This window comes from Sus scrofa, chromosome 16, assembly GCF_054392235.1.
Source record: "Sus scrofa isolate SSC_HxYL_T2T_F1_AM1 chromosome 16, Sscrofa_HxYL_maternal_Yorkshire_Landrace_v2.0, whole genome shotgun sequence".
Taxonomy (NCBI): Eukaryota; Metazoa; Chordata; class Mammalia; order Artiodactyla; family Suidae; genus Sus; species Sus scrofa.
In genome coordinates, this window is record NC_139398.1 from 46,438,804 (window position 1) to 46,459,778 (window position 20,975).

A 20,975-nucleotide genomic window follows, 5' to 3' on the forward strand; every position below is an offset into this window, starting at 1 on the left:
ATAGCTTTTGTGATATTTCTGAAAATATGTCTTTCAAACTAACTCTGTATGAAGAACTGTCTTGCCATGGGTAGCTTCATTATAGAGTTAAGACTGGCTCATGCCAGGACAGAGGCTGCTAAGGCAGGGATCTAGATTTTGGGTGTGTCCCATCCTGACTACCTAAGGTGTTAAGACAAAGTCAAGAAAATCATTACAAAATGTACTCCTTAATTGATCACTGCTATTAAACAATAAAAGTTGTTTTTTTACTTATGAAGTCCTGGATTTTTTTTTAATGTGCATTTATATGGCCCAGAACAGTGTAAGAAGACAAAATATAATAAACCAAAGACTAGAACCTATGAAACAAAGATTAAACAAATTATCTTTACAACTGGCTCATATTCATATCTATTCTTCTTCCACAAAATTATATTTGAATGCACTATGCCAGCTGTATGATTTTAAAACTGTCAGGGCAGTTTGTGTCTTTCAAGATGTCAGGGCATATCATGTCTTTCAAGATGTTTTCTTTTTACCTGATACTTTTTTATTCCCCCTGCTTTGCTTGTAACATTAATGGTTATTTCTTCTTCTTCCTCCAGAAATTTCTGACAATATTCGGAATCTTTCTCAAGTACAAAGCCTGTTTCTTCTATTATATCTTCGAGATGAAAAACCTGCACAGAAAAAGGCATATAAACGGTGAGTCAAACTGACTTCAGTAAGTATTTTAAGAACAAAGGATTGTTACTCTTTGAATATCACCAAATACTGATTTAGAATATTAGGAAAAAACTTTTTTTTTTTTGCATTATTTGGGAATAAAGAATTTGGCTGATATAGATGGATCTGTCCCTAGAAGTCTCAGGACAAAGTACATTATAGTGTACAGTTTTTACATGTGAAAACCAATTAAAAGAGCAGTCTTTATCAGTTGAACCAATAGGGCAAACATTAAGAATAGAAAGAAGCTTCAAAGACAAGCCATTGAGGAGGGTGAAAGGGGAGGTCCTTATTGCTAGGCAGCTACTACCCCCAGTTTGGATGTAATGGTTTTGCTATGGAAATGTGTTTTTTTCTTTTTTCAAAAAAATTATAATATTATTTTTTGAATAGTTATTTTGGAACTGTGTTTTATGCTGTGTACCTCTGAGGTTAAGTTTTTCAGTAGAATCCTTCTTCCTGCCCACCCTCCCTCAGGGCAGCACCAGCCATCTGATTCCCAAGGCCATCTCCAGGTTCTCTCCTGACTTAGAATAGTTCTAGACTCAGACTATAAGGGCATATCTATCTTCTGGGGACACCTGCTGTTGGGAATGCAGTTTCTGCTTATATATGCATTATAAAGAAAACTTACCTCAACAGGATAACTTCTTCCTGAAATTCTCAGAATAGGGCAGTGTGTGAAATAGGTAGAAAACTTTTCACTATCTACAGTGGCACTCATTAGTATCAAGTGTAGATCAGAGCGTTTCTGTAAAATTTCTTTCAAGATAATTAGCAGGAAGTCTGACTGGACACTTCTTTCATGAACCTAGTATAAAGAGAATTTAAAAAATCATATATAAGGCTAGTAAGAGGCTAAAACAATCAGATGCTGAAAGTTACTATAAGTTAATTACTATTTACATATATTCAGTACATGTGGAAGGAGAGAGAAGTCCTGTGTTTCAAATAAGGTATATCTTCAGAACTGAAAATGAAGTTACCCTCTAAAATTAAAGTTGGTAAAAAGCAGCATTTAGTGAATAAGATTAGCTGTGATAGTAGGACTTGACCTTAGGAGATGGTTTGTAAAATATTTAGAATATAAGATTAGGGTATCTCTCAAATTTCATGTAGAAGCCAGTATAACTCTTAAAGCCCAGATTATAAAACTGCAACAAGAGAGATGGTTTATCCACTATGTAGAAAAAGGGGAATTTAATTAGTAGGAACCTGACAGGTTCTCTGAAAAAGTTTCTAAGAAAAAGGCTCTTATGCCCTTCCAATAGATGCATTTTAGGGAAGAGCACTACAAACCTGCTATAGAGTATAAAAACATGGCACATGGTCTGAACTTATTATCTGCTGGATGTCTGTATTCCAACTTCTTACACTGGGATTCATTTCTATCCCATTTTATTTTATAAGATTTAAGGCAGCATATAAAAGATAGAATACATCATGATAACAAAAATTAAAACAAGTGTGATCATTTGCTTGGAAGGGAGGCAATAGTGATTGATGTTCAGGTTCTGGAATTAATTGCTTAGGTTCAGTTCTTCCAGGTTTGGACACTTAGAAAGTTATTTAAATATCTTTGGGTCGGGAGTTCCCATCATGGCTCAGTGGAAAAGAACATCACTAGTATCCATGAGGAGGCAGGTTCAATCCCTGGCCTCACTCAGTGGGTTAAGGATCCAGCGTCTCTGTGAACTGTGGTGTAGGTCACAGACTCAGCTCGGGCTCAGATCCCACGTTGCTGTGGCTGTGGCGTAGACTAGTGGCTGCAGCTCCTATTTGACTCCTAGCCTGGGAACCTCCATATGCTGTGGGTGCAGCCCTAAAGAAAAAAAAAAAAAAATCTCTGGGTCTATTTCTTCTTCTATAAAACAAGAAGATAAATAATAAACAGTACTTAGCATTGTGCTAGATGCTGGGGACTAAAAAATGACCAAAGGCAGTCTTTTCATTTCAGAGTTTACAGCCTCCTAAGAGGATATTGTAGAGGGTGGTTTGAAATTGTATATGAGAGGTAGCCAGTTCAGGTGGTCAGGAAGGCTAGTAAAAGAGATTTGCCATCTATGCAGAGAACTGAAATAGGAGTTTGAAAAAAAGGAGGAGGAAGGAACAGTATGATAAAGGTATAAAAAGTGGTCATGGGACACAACTTATGCAAAATCATGGTGGAGAAGGGGATTGCATTTAAAAAAAAAATTTTAGGGCCTCACCCACTGCATATGGAAGTTCCCAGGCCAGTGAATGAATATGAGCCACACCTGCAGCAATGTAGGTCCTTTAACCCACTGAGCTGGGGATTAAACCCACACCTCTGCAGTGACCTGAGCCACTGCAGTGGCATTTTTAACCCATTACACCACAGTAGGAACTCTAAGGCTCGTAATACATTTGATTGGAGGAAATGGAGAAACAAAAAGATGCCATGAGCATGGGATGAGGAATGGGCACGAGACAGAGCTGGCGAGGTACTCGGTAATCTGCCATGTAAAGTCTTGTAAACCATGTTAAGGAGCTGAGACTATCCTAATAAGCCAGGGTAGTAAGACATTTTAGAGCAGAGAAATCATGTGGTCTAATTTTGTTTTAAAAAAGATAACTCCAGCTATAATGTGAACAACGTAGTAGAGGAGAACAAAACAGAAAGCAGAAAGATTAGAGGCTTTTGTGGTAATGAAAAAGATATTGGTAGCCTATACAAGGCCAATATCAGTGAATACAGAGAAAAGTAAAATCAACAAATCTAGGTGATTGAATTTAGGAGAGATGAGAGAAAGAAAGAACAACCTTGGATGTTTTTGCTTTGGTGGTTTGAGAGGATATTTATATTTGAAACTCAAGAAAAACTTCTCAATGGAGAAAACAGTTCTGGAGAACCTCCTCAAGTAGATGGTAATTTATACAAATACTGATTTAAAAAAAATAAAAAGGAAGATAAAACATAAAATAGAGCTAATAAAAATGTATACTTTATTAAGTACACTTGGGAGAGGTGGGCAAAAAGTAAAATAGCAGCAGCCAGAGGAAAAGCCACATAACTCACACACTGACCATTAAACTAAGACAAATCACACAACCATTCCTAATAAGAAAGCTAGAAGAATTATACTGAGCATCTTCATAAAGAAGGTCCTAAATAATATAATAAACTCTGATACTGCATATGCTTATATTGTTAGATTTAACATGATGATGAATTTCACTGGGCTTTTTTTTTTTACTCTCACTGTACTGTTCCACAAGAGGTTCAGAGTGTTAAACTGAAGCACAAATTGGTAAATCATGTCTACTGACTGCTAATACTAAACCATCAAAGAACAGCTCCCTGAAAGTGGTCTGATTTTTAAACTAGAGTTCATTCTGCTTTATATTTACCAAGCAATTTTCTAATAATTCGGGGCTCCAAGAAAACTTACTAGCTGATACAAATATTTCATCTTATCTAGCAATAAAAATTTCTCATTATAAATAGATAAATTAGTATTTTTGACTTAAGCTGATTCTTGATGATACAGATAAAATCTAGGTCTTGGCCATGCACAGCTACTACTGTGATATCTCATTCTGCAAATCACAGCCAGGAGCAGTTACCCAGGGGCCTGCTCAATTAAGCAGCCATACATCCTCTTTCTTTGTGATAATAGTACAACTTTTTCCCCCATTAAGGAATAAAGATTCTTTTTTTTTTGCCTTTTTGCCTTTTTGCCTTTTCTAGGGCCGCACCTGCGGCATACGGAGGTTCCCAGGCTAGGGGTCTAATCAGAGCTGTGGCTGCCGGCCTACGCCAGAGCCACAGCAATGTGGGATCCGAGCCGTGTCTGCAAGCGACCTACACCACAGCTCACGGCAACGCTGGATCCTTAACCCACTGAGTGAGGCCAGGGATCGAACCCGCAACCTCATGGTTCCTAGTCGGATTCGTGAACCACTGAGTCACAATGGGAACTCCCCAGGAATAAAGATTCTTTAGATAAAAATGAATTGCTATCATTTATCTATTGCCAAAACATTATATTTAAAAATATCTTAACCTAAACTTGTCCAACAACAGGAAAATGATTAAATTATGGACCATCCAAATTATATACTTCCATAAAGCTTTTTAAAATGTTTTTGTACACTGATGATGTGAATTGTAAAATAAATATATATACATACTAAACATACATATATAAATACATGAATGTCAACATTAATTTTTTCCTGGGTCAGGAAGCTATAGATAATTTTTACTTTCCTTTTTTGTATCTATGCTTCTAATACTAACTAAAAGGAGGAACATAATCTAATAATTTACATGTAGTCTATTAATTAAAAATCAAAGGATGACTGTACTTTCACTAATGCTTTCTGAACTTGGTACATTAACAGACATGCATAAAAACTACATTAGGGAAAATTCTTTTTGAACAACAGAAATGCTAATATATTTTTACTTCAAAAAATTATGTACAAAGCATATCAGTTTAATATACACTAGGCTAGTACACCATTTAAAATAATTGTAATGTGAAACTTTTGGCATAATACAATTTAAGTGTGCATTCAAGTCTGATTAAGTAGAGGTATATGTATAGAGAAGATGACGTATTGTTGAGGATTCTTTGTTTTCTGTATGAATCAGAAAACCCTCTAATGTAGCTGAAAGGAAGCAGACTGCTAAGAGGTGGCTGCAGCTGCATTGCCTGAATTTGAATCCCTAGTTGCAGAATTTACTGGCTGTGTGAACTTGAGCAAGCTATTTAACATCCGTGTGCCTCAGTTTCCTCAACTGTAAAACAGGGCTAATGTCTACTTCATTGGGCTGCTTTAAGGATTAAAAGAAGTTGTATATATGAAGTCCTTGGAATAGCATCTAGCATATAGCAAATTTTATATGTATATTTTTTTAAATGAAATAACATGATTTGTTAGAGGAAATAAGTTATTATATCTATTACATTTATTTATATAATATAATATAATATATAAAATATATTTATATTATATAATATTTATATTATATTAACACATTAATTATATTATATATTAATAATATAATATTTATATTATATTATATCTATTACATTTATTTATAATATATATTATATAGTAATATATAATATCTACTTATACTAATATAAGTAGAGGAAATTATATAATTATTATATGTAAAGTGGCTGGCATTTAATAAGCATGAAGAAAATGTTAGCTAGTCTCAGAAATAACTTCTTTCTTTCTTCTTTCCTTTCTTCTTTTCTTTCTTTCTACTGGCCATGATTGTGGCATGTGGAAGTTCCCAGGCCAGGGATCAAACTCATGCCATAGCAGTGACCCGAACCACTGCAGTGACAACGCTAGAGCCTTAACCTGCTGAGCTGCAAAGGAACTTAAGAAGTAACATCTTTTTAATACAAAAATGTTTAGAATTTTTTTCTGAACATGACTATAGAATCTACTCACCTCATCTACAATAACATGAGACACATTAGTTAGAAGACCATCTTCTTGAAGTTTCCTTAGCAAAACCCCTGTTGTACAATAAAGTAACCTGGTAGATTCACTAGCTCGAGACTCCATCCGGATCTGATATCCACACAAAGAATTCTAAAGAAGAAACATAAGGCCAAGATTAGATTCTCACATGCAATCTGGGAAACAAGTTTTTAAAAATGAAGCACAGAGTTCTCTTGTGACACAGCAGGTTAAGGATTCAGCACTGTCACCGCAGTGACTGGAGCCACTGCTCTTGGTGTGGGTTCTGTCTCTGGCCTAGGAACTTATTACATATGCTGTGGGTACGCACCCTCCCCCCCAAAAAAAGGCAAAGCACAGGTGCTGATCCTGCTGCTGTATGGAGCAGTCTAAGCAGATGTATTTAGTGCAATTTATTACTTTACCACAATCTTTAATTATATAAAACTATAAAATTTGTTTTGGCTATTTTATTTTTTTGTCTTTTGAGGGCCCCACCCATGGCATATGGAAGTTCCCAGGCTAGGGGTCTAATTGGAGCTGTAGCTGCTGGCGTACGCCAGAGCCACAGCAACACCAGAGTCACAGCAATGCCAGATTCGAACCACATCTGCAACCTACCCCACAGCTCACAGCAATGCTGGATCCTTAACCCACCAAGCGAGGCCAGGGATCGAACCTGAAACCTCATGGTTCCTAGCTGGATTCGTTTCTGCTGTGCCCCGATGGGAACTCCTGTTTTGGCTATTTTAAACAAGAAGAAAAACCTGTTTTCTTTTCAGTGTGTTGAAATAAAATCTGTTCACCTGCACTGAGTGCCACTAACATGATTATGAAAATAACAGGGAATCTTGAAGTCACTTCTACTTCCATTTTATTTATTTATTTATTTATTTTTTAGGGCCACACTTGCAGCATATAGAAGTTCCCAGGCTAGGGGCTGAACTGGAGCTGGAGCTGCTGGCTTACACCACAACCACAGCAACACAGGATCTGAGCCATATCTGCAAACTACACTGCTTGCAACAATGCTGAATCCTTAACCCACTGAGTAAGGCCAGGGATCGAACCTGCATCCTCATGGATACTAGTCAGGTTCTTAACCCATTAGGCCACAACAAGAACTCCCCCATTACATTTTATTTCTTACTTCTGTAGTCATTTGTTTTATTTGTAAACATGTCTGCCATCCCCTTAATGTAAATTCCTTGTAAGGCAGAAATTGTGTTCTTTTTCCTTTTACATTTCATGAGACAAACTCAGACAAACTGCCACATAAAATTTTGTTTAGTGAAGGGTACTAGCTTAGAGAAAAGTTTTAAGAACCATATCTAAAAAGAACAATTCAAAGTATAATTAAACTGAGTTACATGAACTTGGAATTAATATGGAATTAATCATATTTGGTTCTAATTTTATCAGTTCCTATACTTTGCAGTCACTCTGGTTAAGGTTTGGCCAGTTTTGTGGTCAAATCATTGTTATTATTTTTTTGTCTTTTTTTTTTGCTATTTCTTGGGCCGCTCCCACGGCATATGGAGGTTCCCAGGCTGGGGGTCTAATTGGAGCTGTAGCCACCTGCCTATGCCAGAGCCACAGCAACGCGGGATCCGAGCCGTGTCTGCAACCTACACCACAGCTCACGGCAACACTGGATCGTTAACCCACCGAGCAAGGGCAGGGACCAAACCCACAACCTCATAGTTCCTAGTCAGATTCGTTAACCACTGCGCCACGACGGGAACTCCAAAATTAATATTTTCATGGCAAAATGCATGACAACAGATATTTAAGTACTTTTTCTATTTTTTTAATATACTGGATTTGAAAATAGTCTGATATTTTCTTCTATATTGTTTTTTCCTTTTGTTCATTGAGCTAATGAAAATCATTCAGGAATATACATTCTATAGAAAAGATTTCCAAATACTTGAGATATATATAAATTTTAGTTATATTCGTATGTGTTTATATTCTTGGATCAATTTAGAATGTAATATATTTGAATACGCAATCATTAAAGTGAGTATATTTGTCCTTTTTTATGAGAATTTTAGTGAGTTACTGACAATCATTTTCATATTAAGGAGAGTGGCATACCATTCCATTTATCAAAGAAGACATGAAAAGTGCCCTAAAATGTGTTACTGAACAACTAATATCAGTCAGAACTCCATAAATGGTAGAGTTCCATTTGGATCCCAAGATCATGGGTGAATGATGTCACCATTCACTGAGGAAGAGTTGAACAGTATCTTACCTTTCCTCCAGGTCCATTTTCACAGCCCAATTCGTCACACACTCTTGTGGCTAAACTTACTGCTGAGATTCTCCGGGGCTGGGTACAGACAATGTTACATTTACTTGTGCCCCACTCATTTAGAAGCAAATCTTCCAAAAGAAAGTGTGGCACTTGAGTGCTTTTACCACTCCCTGTTTCACCTGCCACAACTACAACCCGGTGCCTTTTAAGAGTTTCAACAATTGAATTCCTGTGTTTGAACACAGGCAACTGTTGCCTTTCCTTTAGAAGTCTCTGATACTTAGGTGTGCTTTGCAACTTTCTAAAGAGGTTTCTAACAGGTTCCAAATCTTCTGCTTTTTCTGATTCCAAGGACAGAGCAGAAAAATCCTCATCGGACACTAAATTTTCCCAAGATTCCTCAGGATCTTCAGAGTTTTCTTTCTTATTTTCTGAATGCTGTTGTTGTTGTTGCTGCTGCTGTTTCAATTTATTCAGAAGTTTGGCAATAAAAAGATCACGTGGTTTATTGGTTTCCATTTTATTTAATTCTTCCTTTTTCTTTTCTGCATCACTCCACTCCAGCCAAACATCTCGGTATGTGGGAGGAAGTAACTGATGAACTGACTATAAAAGAAAACAACAGCAGTATGTCATTTTTACTAACTACTGGAAACCAAAATTCAATAGGTTAGAACTTAGCTCTCTTCCTCTTAAAATGTCTCTTAAAACTAGTAAATTATTACTTTAAGATATACATACATACAATACAAATTTATAAATAGCATATCATAGTTAGGTTTTTAGACATACTAGCTGTGTGATCTTGGGCAAGTAACTTAACCTCTCTGTGTCTCAGTTTCTAATAGTTCAACCTTTATAGGCATACTCTGAGGTAAACTTTAATCATGTAAAGTGCCTATTCCTGGAACACATTAAACTACTAAATATATGTTTATTATTCATTCCTACAGTGGTTATGTAGATGATCCATAAAGAATTTCTAAAACAAAGTTCTCGCTGAGATTCTGGCAGTATTCTGTAATATTACAGATCAAAGTATTTTAAATGACCTATATTGGATGGAATCTGTTATCTTAATTCTGTGTTATAAAATAGCTTACAATTATTTCTATAACATTGGTAGTCATTTTCATCAATTAAACTTAGCTTATGATGCATTATGTTACAAAGTGAGGGAAAAATATGAGTTTCCATTGTGGATTAGCGGTAACGGACCCAACTAATATCCATGAAGACATGCGTTTGATCCCTGGCCCAGCTCAGTGGGTTAAGGATCCAGTGTTGCTATGAGCTGTGGTGTAGGTCACAGATGCGGCTTGTTTCTGGCATTGCTGTGGCTATTTGACTCCTAGCCCGGGAACTTCTATATGCCACGGTATGGTCCTAAAAGACAATAAATAAAATAAAAATACAAAATGAAGGCATTGCAGATGTTAAGAACTTTTACTGAAAGAAAAGTTGTCTAAATTTTCAGTGGTTCTATTTCCCCACGAAGAAAGATGTACACATTTATTATAAAAAGGAAATGTTGACAATACCCACCTCCCCCCTAAAAAGAGCATTGTGTTCTCTTAAAAGTGCTTTCTTTAGTAGTACTTTATTTTCATCTTTCTTTAAACTGGAAGCTTCCTGTCTAAGACTGAAAACTGAAACCACTGTCTAATTTTTTAAAGTTGAGAGAATATAACATTAAAGGAAAACAAATGTTTAAAAATTCTCATTAATTCAACCACTCTAGCACAACTACTTTTTAATCTGTAAATCAGTACAGCTTGCAAAGTGAGATCAAGTGGTTCAGAGCCTCAGGTCTAATGAGAGAACGACTGAAGAATGTTTAGGAATGAGAGGAAGTCAAAATTATAAATAGGCTGAAACAAGGATCAATCAGAAGCATTCAGTAGAAAGAAAATTGGCACAAAGGGCCATAATTAAATATCACCTTCCACATTCAGATAGTTTTACGTTGACAAAATATACCCATTACAAGTGATTTTTGAAACACCTAGATTTAAAAAGTCTTACCTGCCCTTTCACTAAACGATAAAGAGCTAAAGTAGCTCCCAGGTGCTGAGCTTGCATGCCATCCTCTGTTAAGATTGTAGGGCACACTGCCAGGACGTCATCTTCAGACTTGACTACCCTTACCCTACAAAGAAGCCAAAAACATTTAAAAATGAAATCAATGAAGTAACAAAGGTCAGAATTCCATTAACACTGAACTGTAGTTTACATTAATTATTTAAACATTTCCACAGAAGACATGGCACTAGATAATGATTTATAAGCACTATCAATCTTAGGTGTAGAACTAGCTTCTTAAATGTCTACTTAACTCATGAGAAAGAAAAAGATTCTCATTCATTGTAGATTTTTCTAAAAGTTCACTCAGTTCACCAAAAACATACCTACATTTCCAGTATCTACCTACTGGAACTTTTTCAAAGGAAGGATTTGGACTCTTGGGAAGATTCTTCCTGACCCAATCGATCAGAAATTGTTTGGGAGACTTTCCAGTCCAGCTTCGAGCAGTATAGTCAAAATTTCTTACATCATGAGGTTCTTTCTTTTTCTCTAAAATGACAAAGATTGGTTTTTTAAAAATGGTCATGTACATTCTCTTGAGGGATTAAAATTCTCTGACTTTTGGGTATAGACTTTTAAAACAGAACAGATTAAGAAAGGACAGATGGAAAGGTCTGCTCTTCTGTAAGTGATGTAAGGAAATCCTCTTGATGGACTGAATCAGTGAAAATCTGAATCTTTTAAAAAAAGTATCTTGGGTATGTTACTATTTTTTTTTTTCTTTTCATGGTTGCACTTGTGGCATATGGAAGCTCCCAGGCTAGGGTCTGAACTGGAATAGCAGCTGCTGGCCTACATCACAGCCATGGCAACACCAGATCCAAGCCACATGTGTGACCTGTGCTATAGCTTGCTGCAGTGCCAGATCCTTAACCCAGTGATCAAGGCCAGTGATAAACCCGCATCCTCACAAAGACAACGTCAGGTCTTTAACCCACTGAACCACAATGGGAACTCCCTGAGTAAGTTATATATTTCTATAAAATATCTATGATACTATCCATCTGATGATTGTTTAGAATACTCTGAATTACAGTGTTGGGTAGGCTACCACACAGGAAGGTAATCTTTTGAAAAGATATTAATCAGATGTCATTTCTGCTTCACAGCTGCCACTACTACCACTTTCAATGGCTTCATGTTATGGGTAAGATAAAATCTGAATTCTTCCTGACTGCCTAAAAAGTCATGGGCCATCCCTGCCTATTTGTTGTTGCTCTCTTATCATGCTCACGATGCTGTAGCCACACTGGTCATCAGTCAATTCCTTAAATGCTCTAAACCTGCCTGGCCCAGTATGGTAGCTACCAGCCACATGTGGCTAAATTAAAATAATTAAAATTCAGTTTCTTAGTTGTACTAGTCACATTTCAAGTGCTCGATAGAGTTGTCCCTTGAACAACATGGGTTTGAACTACACAGGTCCACTTATATGCAGATTTTTTTTTTCAGTAAATACATAAAAATATACAGTGAGAACATCATGTGTGAGACATATTAAAGTGAATAGCCTATCCTTAGATAGGCATTAGGTGATATTTAATATAAATTAAAAATATGTTAGTTTTCTTATTATTTTATAACTTTGCTTTCAAAGAATTACACTACTGAATAGTATGCCTCTCTCTTATAGGTGGAGAAAACTGAGTATCAGCCTATATCGCAAGTAAGTGGTTTTTTAAAAAAATGTAACAATGATTCCAATATTATATTATGAATATGACCATGATACTGTATGCCATAAAAAATTCTTATAACAATTCATTCATTGGTGTATAAGGTTAGGCTACAGTGAAGCAACTGTATTGAGTATAGTGGCTGCCATAAAACAATCATACTGCTGTTTCTTGATTATCAGTGCATGAATAATTTATACTTATAAGCAAGTAAGAATTTCTTTTTCACATCATCTTTTCATTTTTTTTAATGTCTAGTGTTGGTAATACATACAACATCTACGGCATTTTGTATCACATAAGACAATATTGATACAGGTACTGAGAGATGATTCATCTTGTAAATAGATGATATAAGCTCATGGAATTTATACAGTCCAGTGCCGTAAATGTATTTTCTCTTCATTACGATTTTCTTAATAACATTTTCTGTTCTCTATTTTATTGTAAGAATATAGTATATAATACATATAACACACAAAATATGTGTTAACTGACTATCAGTAAGGCTTCCAGTGAACAGTAGGCTATTATTTTAAGTTTTGGGGAAGTCAAAAGTTACACACAGATTCTTGACTGAGCAGGGGTCAGCACCCTTGTCCTCTGCATTGTTCAAGGGTCAACTGTATTCATATTTGGCTAGCAGCCACCACACCGGACAGTGCGAATATAGAATATTTCCATTATGGAGTGTTTTGTTAAATAGTGATGCTTTAAGCCCCTTTCCACTTTATACTTCCAACGTACTGTCTCCTTTCTTGGAAGGGTCTTTCCACCAACTCAACACCAGGCTAATTCCTGATCACCTTCAGATCTCAAAGCAAGACCTCAGCAATGTTTCCCCAGTCCAAATTAGGCCCCCCCCCCCGTTATCTCTATTATTAGAAGCCAGTTTTCTTTCTTTGACAGCACATATTACAATCTGTAATTGTGTTTGTGTACAATTAAAGATTATGTTCCTTTCTAGATTATATAATGGAAGAGGGCAAAGACTAAGTTATTTTGTTTATAAGTGTACGTATAGCACCTGATATTCTAAACAATAAAAATTAAAATATTTGTGCAAAGGATGTATAATTAAAAGAATGGACATTTTCATGGGATTCAACTGACTATATCATAGATTGATAAATACACTAGCTCTATAAATAATTTTCTTAGGAGCAAAATGAAAAGCACTCTTGGGGAATTCTGGTGGCATGGCAGGAACAAGAGGAGGTTTAAGGAAGAGGGGCTCTTTGATTCGAGCCTCTAAGCAAGGGAAAAGTTGGCCAAGAAGGGGATAACAGGGTAAGTAAGGTCATGGAGCCATGAAACACATGTTTTAAAGAAAAATGTAGCTGTAGTATGTAGCTGGGAGAATAAGGTGGAAGGGTAGATCGCAAAGGATCTTCAATGCCATGATACAGGGTTTGAACTTGTTATTGATTAAAGTTTTTAACATGAAACTCAAATTTAGATCTGTATTATGGAAGGATAATTCTGGCAGGAGTTTGGAGGATGGACTGGAGGGAGATGAGGCAAGATATCTGTAATTACAAAATGCTATACAAGTTATTATAATTATTACTTTTCCATGACAGCACGTGGAAGCGAAACTTTACTGCTATCTTATATAGTGTGCTAGAATTGAATACAAAGAAACATAATTTCTCAATTATATATTCCTTGTTACTTTACTATTTACAAATTACACCCCTAAACACTTTCCCTTCATTTTACCTTTCTCTTCTTCAGTAGCAGCTGTAGATTTTTCAAATAAATTGAAGTTCAAAGCACTTTCCCCTTCCACGGCTACAGAAGGCTTCTTCCTTTCATTCTGTTGATTTGAAATCTTTATAGCTGGATTGAATACTGGATGGTCTTCTAAAGTTTCCATTTCTACCAAAAAAAAAAAAGATGCTTATTCACTTTATTTTTATTTGTATTTTTTTATGCCTTTTTATTTTGCAAAGATTGATTTAAAACAACAACAACAATATTCCTTCTTTTTCCTAGTAGATAATTATTCAACACTTCCTATTAGGAATTTGTCCTAGAAGTCAGAGGCAATTTATTTTCATATCACATACTAACATTTTCCTCCCTCCCCCCCCCCCCTTTTTTTTTTTTGCACACCTGCAAGCATATGGATGTTCCCAGGCTAGGGGTCAAATTGGAGCTGCAACTGCCAGCCTATGCCACAGCCAAAGCAACACTAGATCCAAGCCATATCTGCAACTTATGCCACAGCTTGTGGTAATGCCAGATCCTTAACCCACTTGACGAGGCCAGGGATTGAACTCACATCCTCACAGACACTATGCTGTGCTAAGCCACAATGGGAACTCCCTAACATTTTTAAAAACAAATTATTTAAGAGATGTAGAAGGCCTGGAAAAATATCTTCACTAGAAATAAATACTCATGGAATTACATCCACCTCTCTTTCTTGAATGGAGATAGTATGGTATACATCTGAGATTGACAAACTGGCTTGCAAGCCAGATTCAGCCTCACTGCCTATTTCCGTATGGTCTGAAATCGAAGAATGACTTTTTACCTGCTTGAAAAGACAAAAGGAAGAAATATTTTTGACGTGAAAATTATATGAAATTTCTACATCCATAAATACAGTTTTATGAGAACATAACCATTTGCTTATGTATTATTTAGGACTGCTTTTATGCTGTGACAGAGTTGAATAATCATTAACAAATTGCAAAGCCTACAATATTTACTGTTTGGCTTTTAGCAAAAAAAAAGTTTGCAAGTCCCAAGTATAACTATTAGGAAAAAGCAGACATATTAAAAAGAGGCAACCTGAGTTCCTAGTGTGGCTCAGCAAGTTAAGGACATGATGTTGTCTCTGTGAGGATGTGGGTCAATCCCTGGCCTTGCTCAGTGGGTTAAGGATCTGGCATTGCCACAAGGTGCAGTGTAGGTCTCAGGTGCGGCTCTGATCTGGTGTTGCCTTGGCTATGATTGTAGGCCTCAGCTGCGGCTCCAGTTCAGACCCTAGCCTGGGGACTTCCATATGCTGCAGGTGCAGCCATTAAAAAATTAATTAATTGACTAATTATTTTTTAAAAAGAGGCAACCTCCATCCTAAGGAGGCCAACAAAGAAAAGACATTTATACATCTAAGAATTTTAAAATGTTTACCTCTTTGAAATTTCCTTATTTTTTCTTGAGCCTCTTTTTGGCCTTGCCTGTTTTTTTCTAGTTTAAAAGTAGCTGCTTGCTCCTTGATATCCAGAAGTTTTGCTGCAAGTTGCAAGTACCTTTCATTCTGTTGTTCCAAATAAGACGATAATAAAGAAATAAAAAGAGAAAGATTACTTTATCTAGTCAAGGTATTGTATCAAAACCTATGATTTTTAAAATCTTATTCTTTGATTCAACATATCTACTCAGAAATTTTTCATGGAGAAATAATACAAATATACATGTAGATTTGCAGGTACATAGCTGTGTACTGTAGTAGTTATTAAAAAGGAAAACTGGAAATCAAGTGTGGTACATCCCTACAGAGCAAACTAGTCAGCCACTGGGAAAAAAAAGTGAGGTAGCAAAAGAATGAGGGTGATCCACATGGAAAAACTTCCTTGACATATTAAATAAAATAAAGCAAAGTACAGAATTAAAATGTAGGTAAGAGCTCACTTCTGTAAAAGAAAAATTAAATTTTTATACATTTTATAAATATATGTATTTAAAGGATTGTATATGCAGTAATATAATACTCTTACCTGAAAGTTACCTTCCCATAACATCTGTCTTAGGGAAGATAGTCAGGGACATTAAAAAAAAAAAAGTCTCTGGGAAAAATGGTTCTCTAGGAAAAAAATAAAGCTTAAGGATTTAACTCAGCTGAGAAAAGGTAGACAGAGTTTGCAGCTAAACTCAAATTACTGTTTTTGTACTTTAGGTTAACAGCAGATGAGAAACACCAAAGAACCAGGTAGAGAAGAGGGTATGTGCAGTGCTGCTATGAAACACAATTGCTGAGACAAAGGGAAAAGAGACAACTAAGGAAACAAAACCAGCTGAATTCTGGGACCATTTTGTGGAGAAGCAAACATCGACACAGTGTAACAGGAAAGTTAGCAACTCCTCAAATTCACCCAAATCACACTTACTCTTTCAATCCTTCCTATCTATGGCACTGATATCACCATCCCTCCACACTAGATCCTTAGCCCACTGAGCAAGACCAGGGGTTGTACCTGCATTCTCATGGATACTAGTCAGGTTTTTTACCCACTGAGCCACAATGGGAACTGCACCTTAAACATTATTAAACTTGATGTAAAATGTCAAATTCTTATCGGTCACCTGCCTCCACGCTTTTAGCAACTCTTCACAATCAAGATGTAAAGTTGTCAAATTCATTTTTTAGGCATCAAAATCTTCTGGTCTCAGTTGAACTCACCTGTTTATTTCTATCTGACACCAACACATTTTGTCTTGTTTATTGTTTAACACTCAAAGGCCCCTCGTGCAATCCCACTTCTGTATCCTTATTCACACTATTTCACCCATATGGACCATCTTATTCTTTGTTCCCTATGCACACTACATGCATCCTTCAGGTTCCACCCCTCTTCTTTGAAGTCTTGACTTAACACTACAATCAGAAGAGACCTCTTTCTTTGAACCTCAAAGTAAGATATGTAGCATCCTAAATTCTTTTTGTTTGTATCACTTTAATATAATCATGGTTAAAAAAAACTTACAGGATACAGAGAATATAAAAAAGAAGTCTCCTCCCACCCTACAACCCCAGTCCTAATCACTAGTAATAGCTTTTTGTGTATCTCTCCAGATGTTTTCCTTGTATGCATAATAATGCAAATATATGTGTGTATATATTTATATATTCTTTTATGTAAATGAGTTAATTATACTACACATGCTGTTCTGAAACTTCCTTTCTTTCTTTCCAAATCAACTTTATAAAAGTATGATTCACTTATAATAAAATGCACCCCTTTTAAGAGTATAGGTGAATGTGTTTGATAAATGTGTATGTCCATGTAACAATCATCATAATCATAAAACATTGCCATCATCCTCAAAAGTTTCCCCATCATGTCTAATAGTCATGTCTTATAGTCAATCTTCTTCGTCCATTTCTGGACTCAAGCAACCACTGATCTGCTTTCCCTCGTTAAAGATTGATTATGCAAAGATAACTTTTCTGGAATTTAATATAATGAAATTGTTCAGCATATACTCATTTGTGCTTGGCTTCTTTCATTCTTATATAATATTTTTGAGAGTTGCCTGAAGTGTTTGGTTGTTATAAATAAAGTTGCTGCTTTCCAAAGAGCCAGTTTTCCAAAGTGGTTGTACAATTTCATTTTATACTCTTAAAATCGATGTTTGAGTGTTCCCGTTACTTCACATCCTCCCAACATTTGGTATTACCGATCTTTTTAAGCTTAGCCATTTTTTTGGTGGAGGGGTTGCTTTTTAGGGCTGCACCTGAGGCATATGGATGCTCCCAGGCTAGGGGTTGAATTGGAGTTAAAGCTGTCGGCCTATGCCACAACTACAGCAATGCCAGATCTGAGCCACGTCTGTGACCTACACTACAGTTCACAGCAATGCTGGATCCTTAACCCACTGAGCAAGGCCAGGGATCAAACCCACAACCGCATTGTTCCTAGACGGATTTGTTTCTGCTGCGCCACAACAGGAACTCCAGCTTAGCCATTTTGATAGATATATAGTCGTATTTCATTGCAGTTCATTTTTATTTCTTCTAAGACTAGTGATACTGAACTTATTGGTACATGTCTATTGGCCATGAACATACCTATTTTTATAAAGTATGTTTTCCTTTTGAAATTTCTTTATAAATTCCAGAGAGGTCTTTTATCAGATATTTGTATTATCTTCTTCCTATAACTTGGATTTTTCACTTAACCTTATCTTGTTATTTTTAATTTTTAAAATTTTTTTTAGGGCCACACCTGTGGCATATGGAGGTTCCCAGGCTAGGGGTACCCACTGAACGAGGCCAGGGATCGAACCCGCAACCTCATGGTTCCTAGTCCGATTCATTTCCACGGCGCCATGACAGGAACTCCACTTAACCTTATATTTTTAGTTTATCTTATGATACCTAGGTTTTCTCTGTCCAGGCAATGGGATTTCTCTAAAAAGGAATGTATTTTTTAAAATATCCAAGTAATTTAGCATACTTCTTACACATAACAATCATTTAAAAATATTAGGTGATTATCTCTTTAACCATGGGACATCTGTTGAGCAGTTATTTTGTGTCAGGTTTTTTCCTAAGTGTTATTTTGTTAAATCTTCACATAAAATCCTAGAGGTATTTCCTCAGTTTACAAAGGAGGAAACTTAAGTCTTAAAAATGTTAAATATTTAGCTAGGAATAAGCAGCTAGAAGCCCAATAAAAAATTTCTACTCACAGTCTCGGAGTTCCCGTCGTAGCGCAGTGGAAACGAATCTGACTAGGAACCATGAGGTTGTGGGTCGATCCCTGGCCTCATTCAGTGGGTTATGGATCTGGCGTTGCCGTGAGCTGTGGTGTAGGTCGGTGGCAACAGCTCCGATTAGACCCCTAGCCCGGGAACCTCCATATGCCGTGGGTGCAGCCCCCTAAAGACAAAAAAAAAAGTCGAAAAAAAAAAAATTCTACTCACAGGGTCAAATTTTTCTTCTTCTAAACTTTTAGAAGTCTCACTCTTTTCTTCTTCATTTTGTTGTTCAGCATATCTCAAAATCCATTCTTTCATATTTACTTCCAACTCTTTTTCTTCTTTTGGCTAGAAAGAAAAAACAAATATCTGAAAAACCAAAATCAGAAAAAGGTGTCAAAACTATCATCAAGTGTCACTGTTTTACACTTTCTTTAGACTGAGAAACAGTAGACACATAAGCCTCAAAAATCATATTCTTCACTGTTCAGTGAAGGACAAGTGAATTGAACATATTAATAAGCCTAAATTTACATAAGCCAAAGAATTCGTAAAAGGCAAAAAAATGAAAGGAGAACTGTTAAAAACTGGTGTTATTCCTTAAAAACTGGTTTTGTGAAGATGATGCTTCTCTAAATTTTTGTTTTATTTTTAAGCTTTTTTGAGGTATGACTGATACATTAAAATTGCACATATTTAATACACATGTTATTGTAATGACTATATTTTATATCACTCATTTTGATGAGTTTGGACATACACATATACCCACGAAACATCACTATAGTCTAGATACTAAACATATCCAACTCCTCCAAAAATTTTTGTGTTCTTTTGTGTGTGTGCTTTGGTAGGGGAAGAGGGGTAGTTGTGCTAAGAATACTTAACATGAGATCTATCCTCTTAACATATTTTAAAGTACACAACACTGTGCTGTTAGCCACAGGCACTATGTTGCACAGCAGATCTCTAGAACTTATTCATCGTGTATAAGTGAACATTTACAACCATTAAGCAACATTTCCCCACTTACCCCTCTTCCCCTGCCTTAGCCCCTGGTAACTTCCATTCTATTTTCTGTTTCTATGAATATCACTATTTTAGAGACTTCATATAAGTGAAATCATTCAAGTATTTGTCTTTCTATGGCTGGCTTATTTAATTTAGCATAAAGGTCCTAGGTTCACCCATGTCCATAGATAGTTTACGATATGGAGAGTATCTATGAGTAATGCCCTAATGTACACTTTCTGGTTTCAGTGCTTTTCTGTAATCCCCTTCCACAAAGATTTTTTTTTTTTTCCTTTTTAGGGCCGTACCCATGGCATATGGAGGTTCTCAGGCTAGGAGTTGAATTGGATCTATAGCTGCAGGCTTGCACCACAGCCACAGCAACACATGATCTGAGCTGCATTTGTGACCTACACCACAGCTCACAGCAACATCAGATCCTTGACCCACGGAGTGAGGCCAGGGATCGAACCTGCAACCGCATAGTTCCTAGTTGGATTCATTTCTGTTGCACCACGACAGGAACTCCAACACATAGATTCTGAATAGTCCACATGACTTGCTTCAACCAATGGACGTTAGCAAGCAGGGGTTGGATAAAAATTTGTACATTGGGGCTTATCATCTTGAGATACTCGCTCTTGGAAGCCAGATGTCATGTAAGAAGTCTGACCACCCTAAATCACCACATGAGAGGAAACCTAAGCTAGTCATGTGGGCAGAGAGACCTAGCTAGTCAGCTGAGGCACTAGCCATGTGAGAAAAGAAATCATTTTAGGTGTTCTAGCCTGAGAAGATACCCCATGGAACAGAAGAACTGCCTAGCTGAGCCCAGCCCAGACTGCAAAATCCTAAGAAATAAATTGCTAGTTTAAGCCACTATGTTTTTGGGTGGTTTGATATATAGCAATGGATAACTGAAACTGACAGTGATAGGAGAGTTTGGTAAACCCATTAGTCATGTTCAATAAGAAAGAAATGTTATTATAATCTAGTATTTATACCCTTATGAACTGTTACATGTACTTCATTCTGATTTTATACAACTTTTTTTTTTTTAAAAAAAAGCAAGTTAATTTCTCATTTTTTAATTTAATTTAATTTTATTTTTGTCTTTTTGCCATTTATTGGGCCACTCTCGTGGCATATGGAGTTCCCAGGCTAGGGGTCTAATCGGAGCTGTAGCCGCCGGCCTCCACCAGAGCCACAGCAACACAGGATCCGAGCCGTGCCTGCAACCTACACCACAGCTCACGGCAATGCCGGATCTTTAACCCACTGAGCAAGGCCAGGGATCGAACCAACAACCTCATGGTTCCTAGTCGGATTCGTTAACCACTGTGCTA

The 20,975-nt window shown here is 36.5% G+C and overlaps 1 protein-coding gene across 3 annotated transcripts in view; it reads right to left on the reverse strand.

Moving 5' to 3' along the window:
• The window catches only part of DHX29 (DExH-box helicase 29), a 51,239-nt gene that overhangs the window by 18,611 nt on the left and 11,653 nt on the right, over nucleotides 1-20,975 (reverse strand). For 2 of the 3 annotated variants that reach the window (XR_014831301.1, XM_003133948.7), the window contains exons 6-14: nucleotides 18,844-18,966; nucleotides 15,328-15,454; nucleotides 13,906-14,064; nucleotides 10,831-10,996; nucleotides 10,448-10,571; nucleotides 8,420-9,028; nucleotides 6,148-6,291; nucleotides 1,343-1,519; nucleotides 522-662 (exon numbers count right to left, since the gene is read on the reverse strand). Coding sequence is in view for 2 of the 3 variants with exons in the window: in XM_003133948.7 (XP_003133996.1) it covers nucleotides 522-662; nucleotides 1,343-1,519; nucleotides 6,148-6,291; nucleotides 8,420-9,028; nucleotides 10,448-10,571; nucleotides 10,831-10,996; nucleotides 13,906-14,064; nucleotides 15,328-15,454; nucleotides 18,844-18,966 (1,770 nt within the window). In the remaining variant the exon portion in view is untranslated. Of the gene's footprint in view, nucleotides 1-521; nucleotides 663-1,342; nucleotides 1,520-6,147; nucleotides 6,292-8,419; nucleotides 9,029-10,447; nucleotides 10,572-10,830; nucleotides 10,997-13,905; nucleotides 14,065-15,327; nucleotides 15,455-18,843; nucleotides 18,988-20,975 lie in introns of all 3 variants that reach the window. The other variant, XM_085002228.1, reaches the window with a different exon arrangement.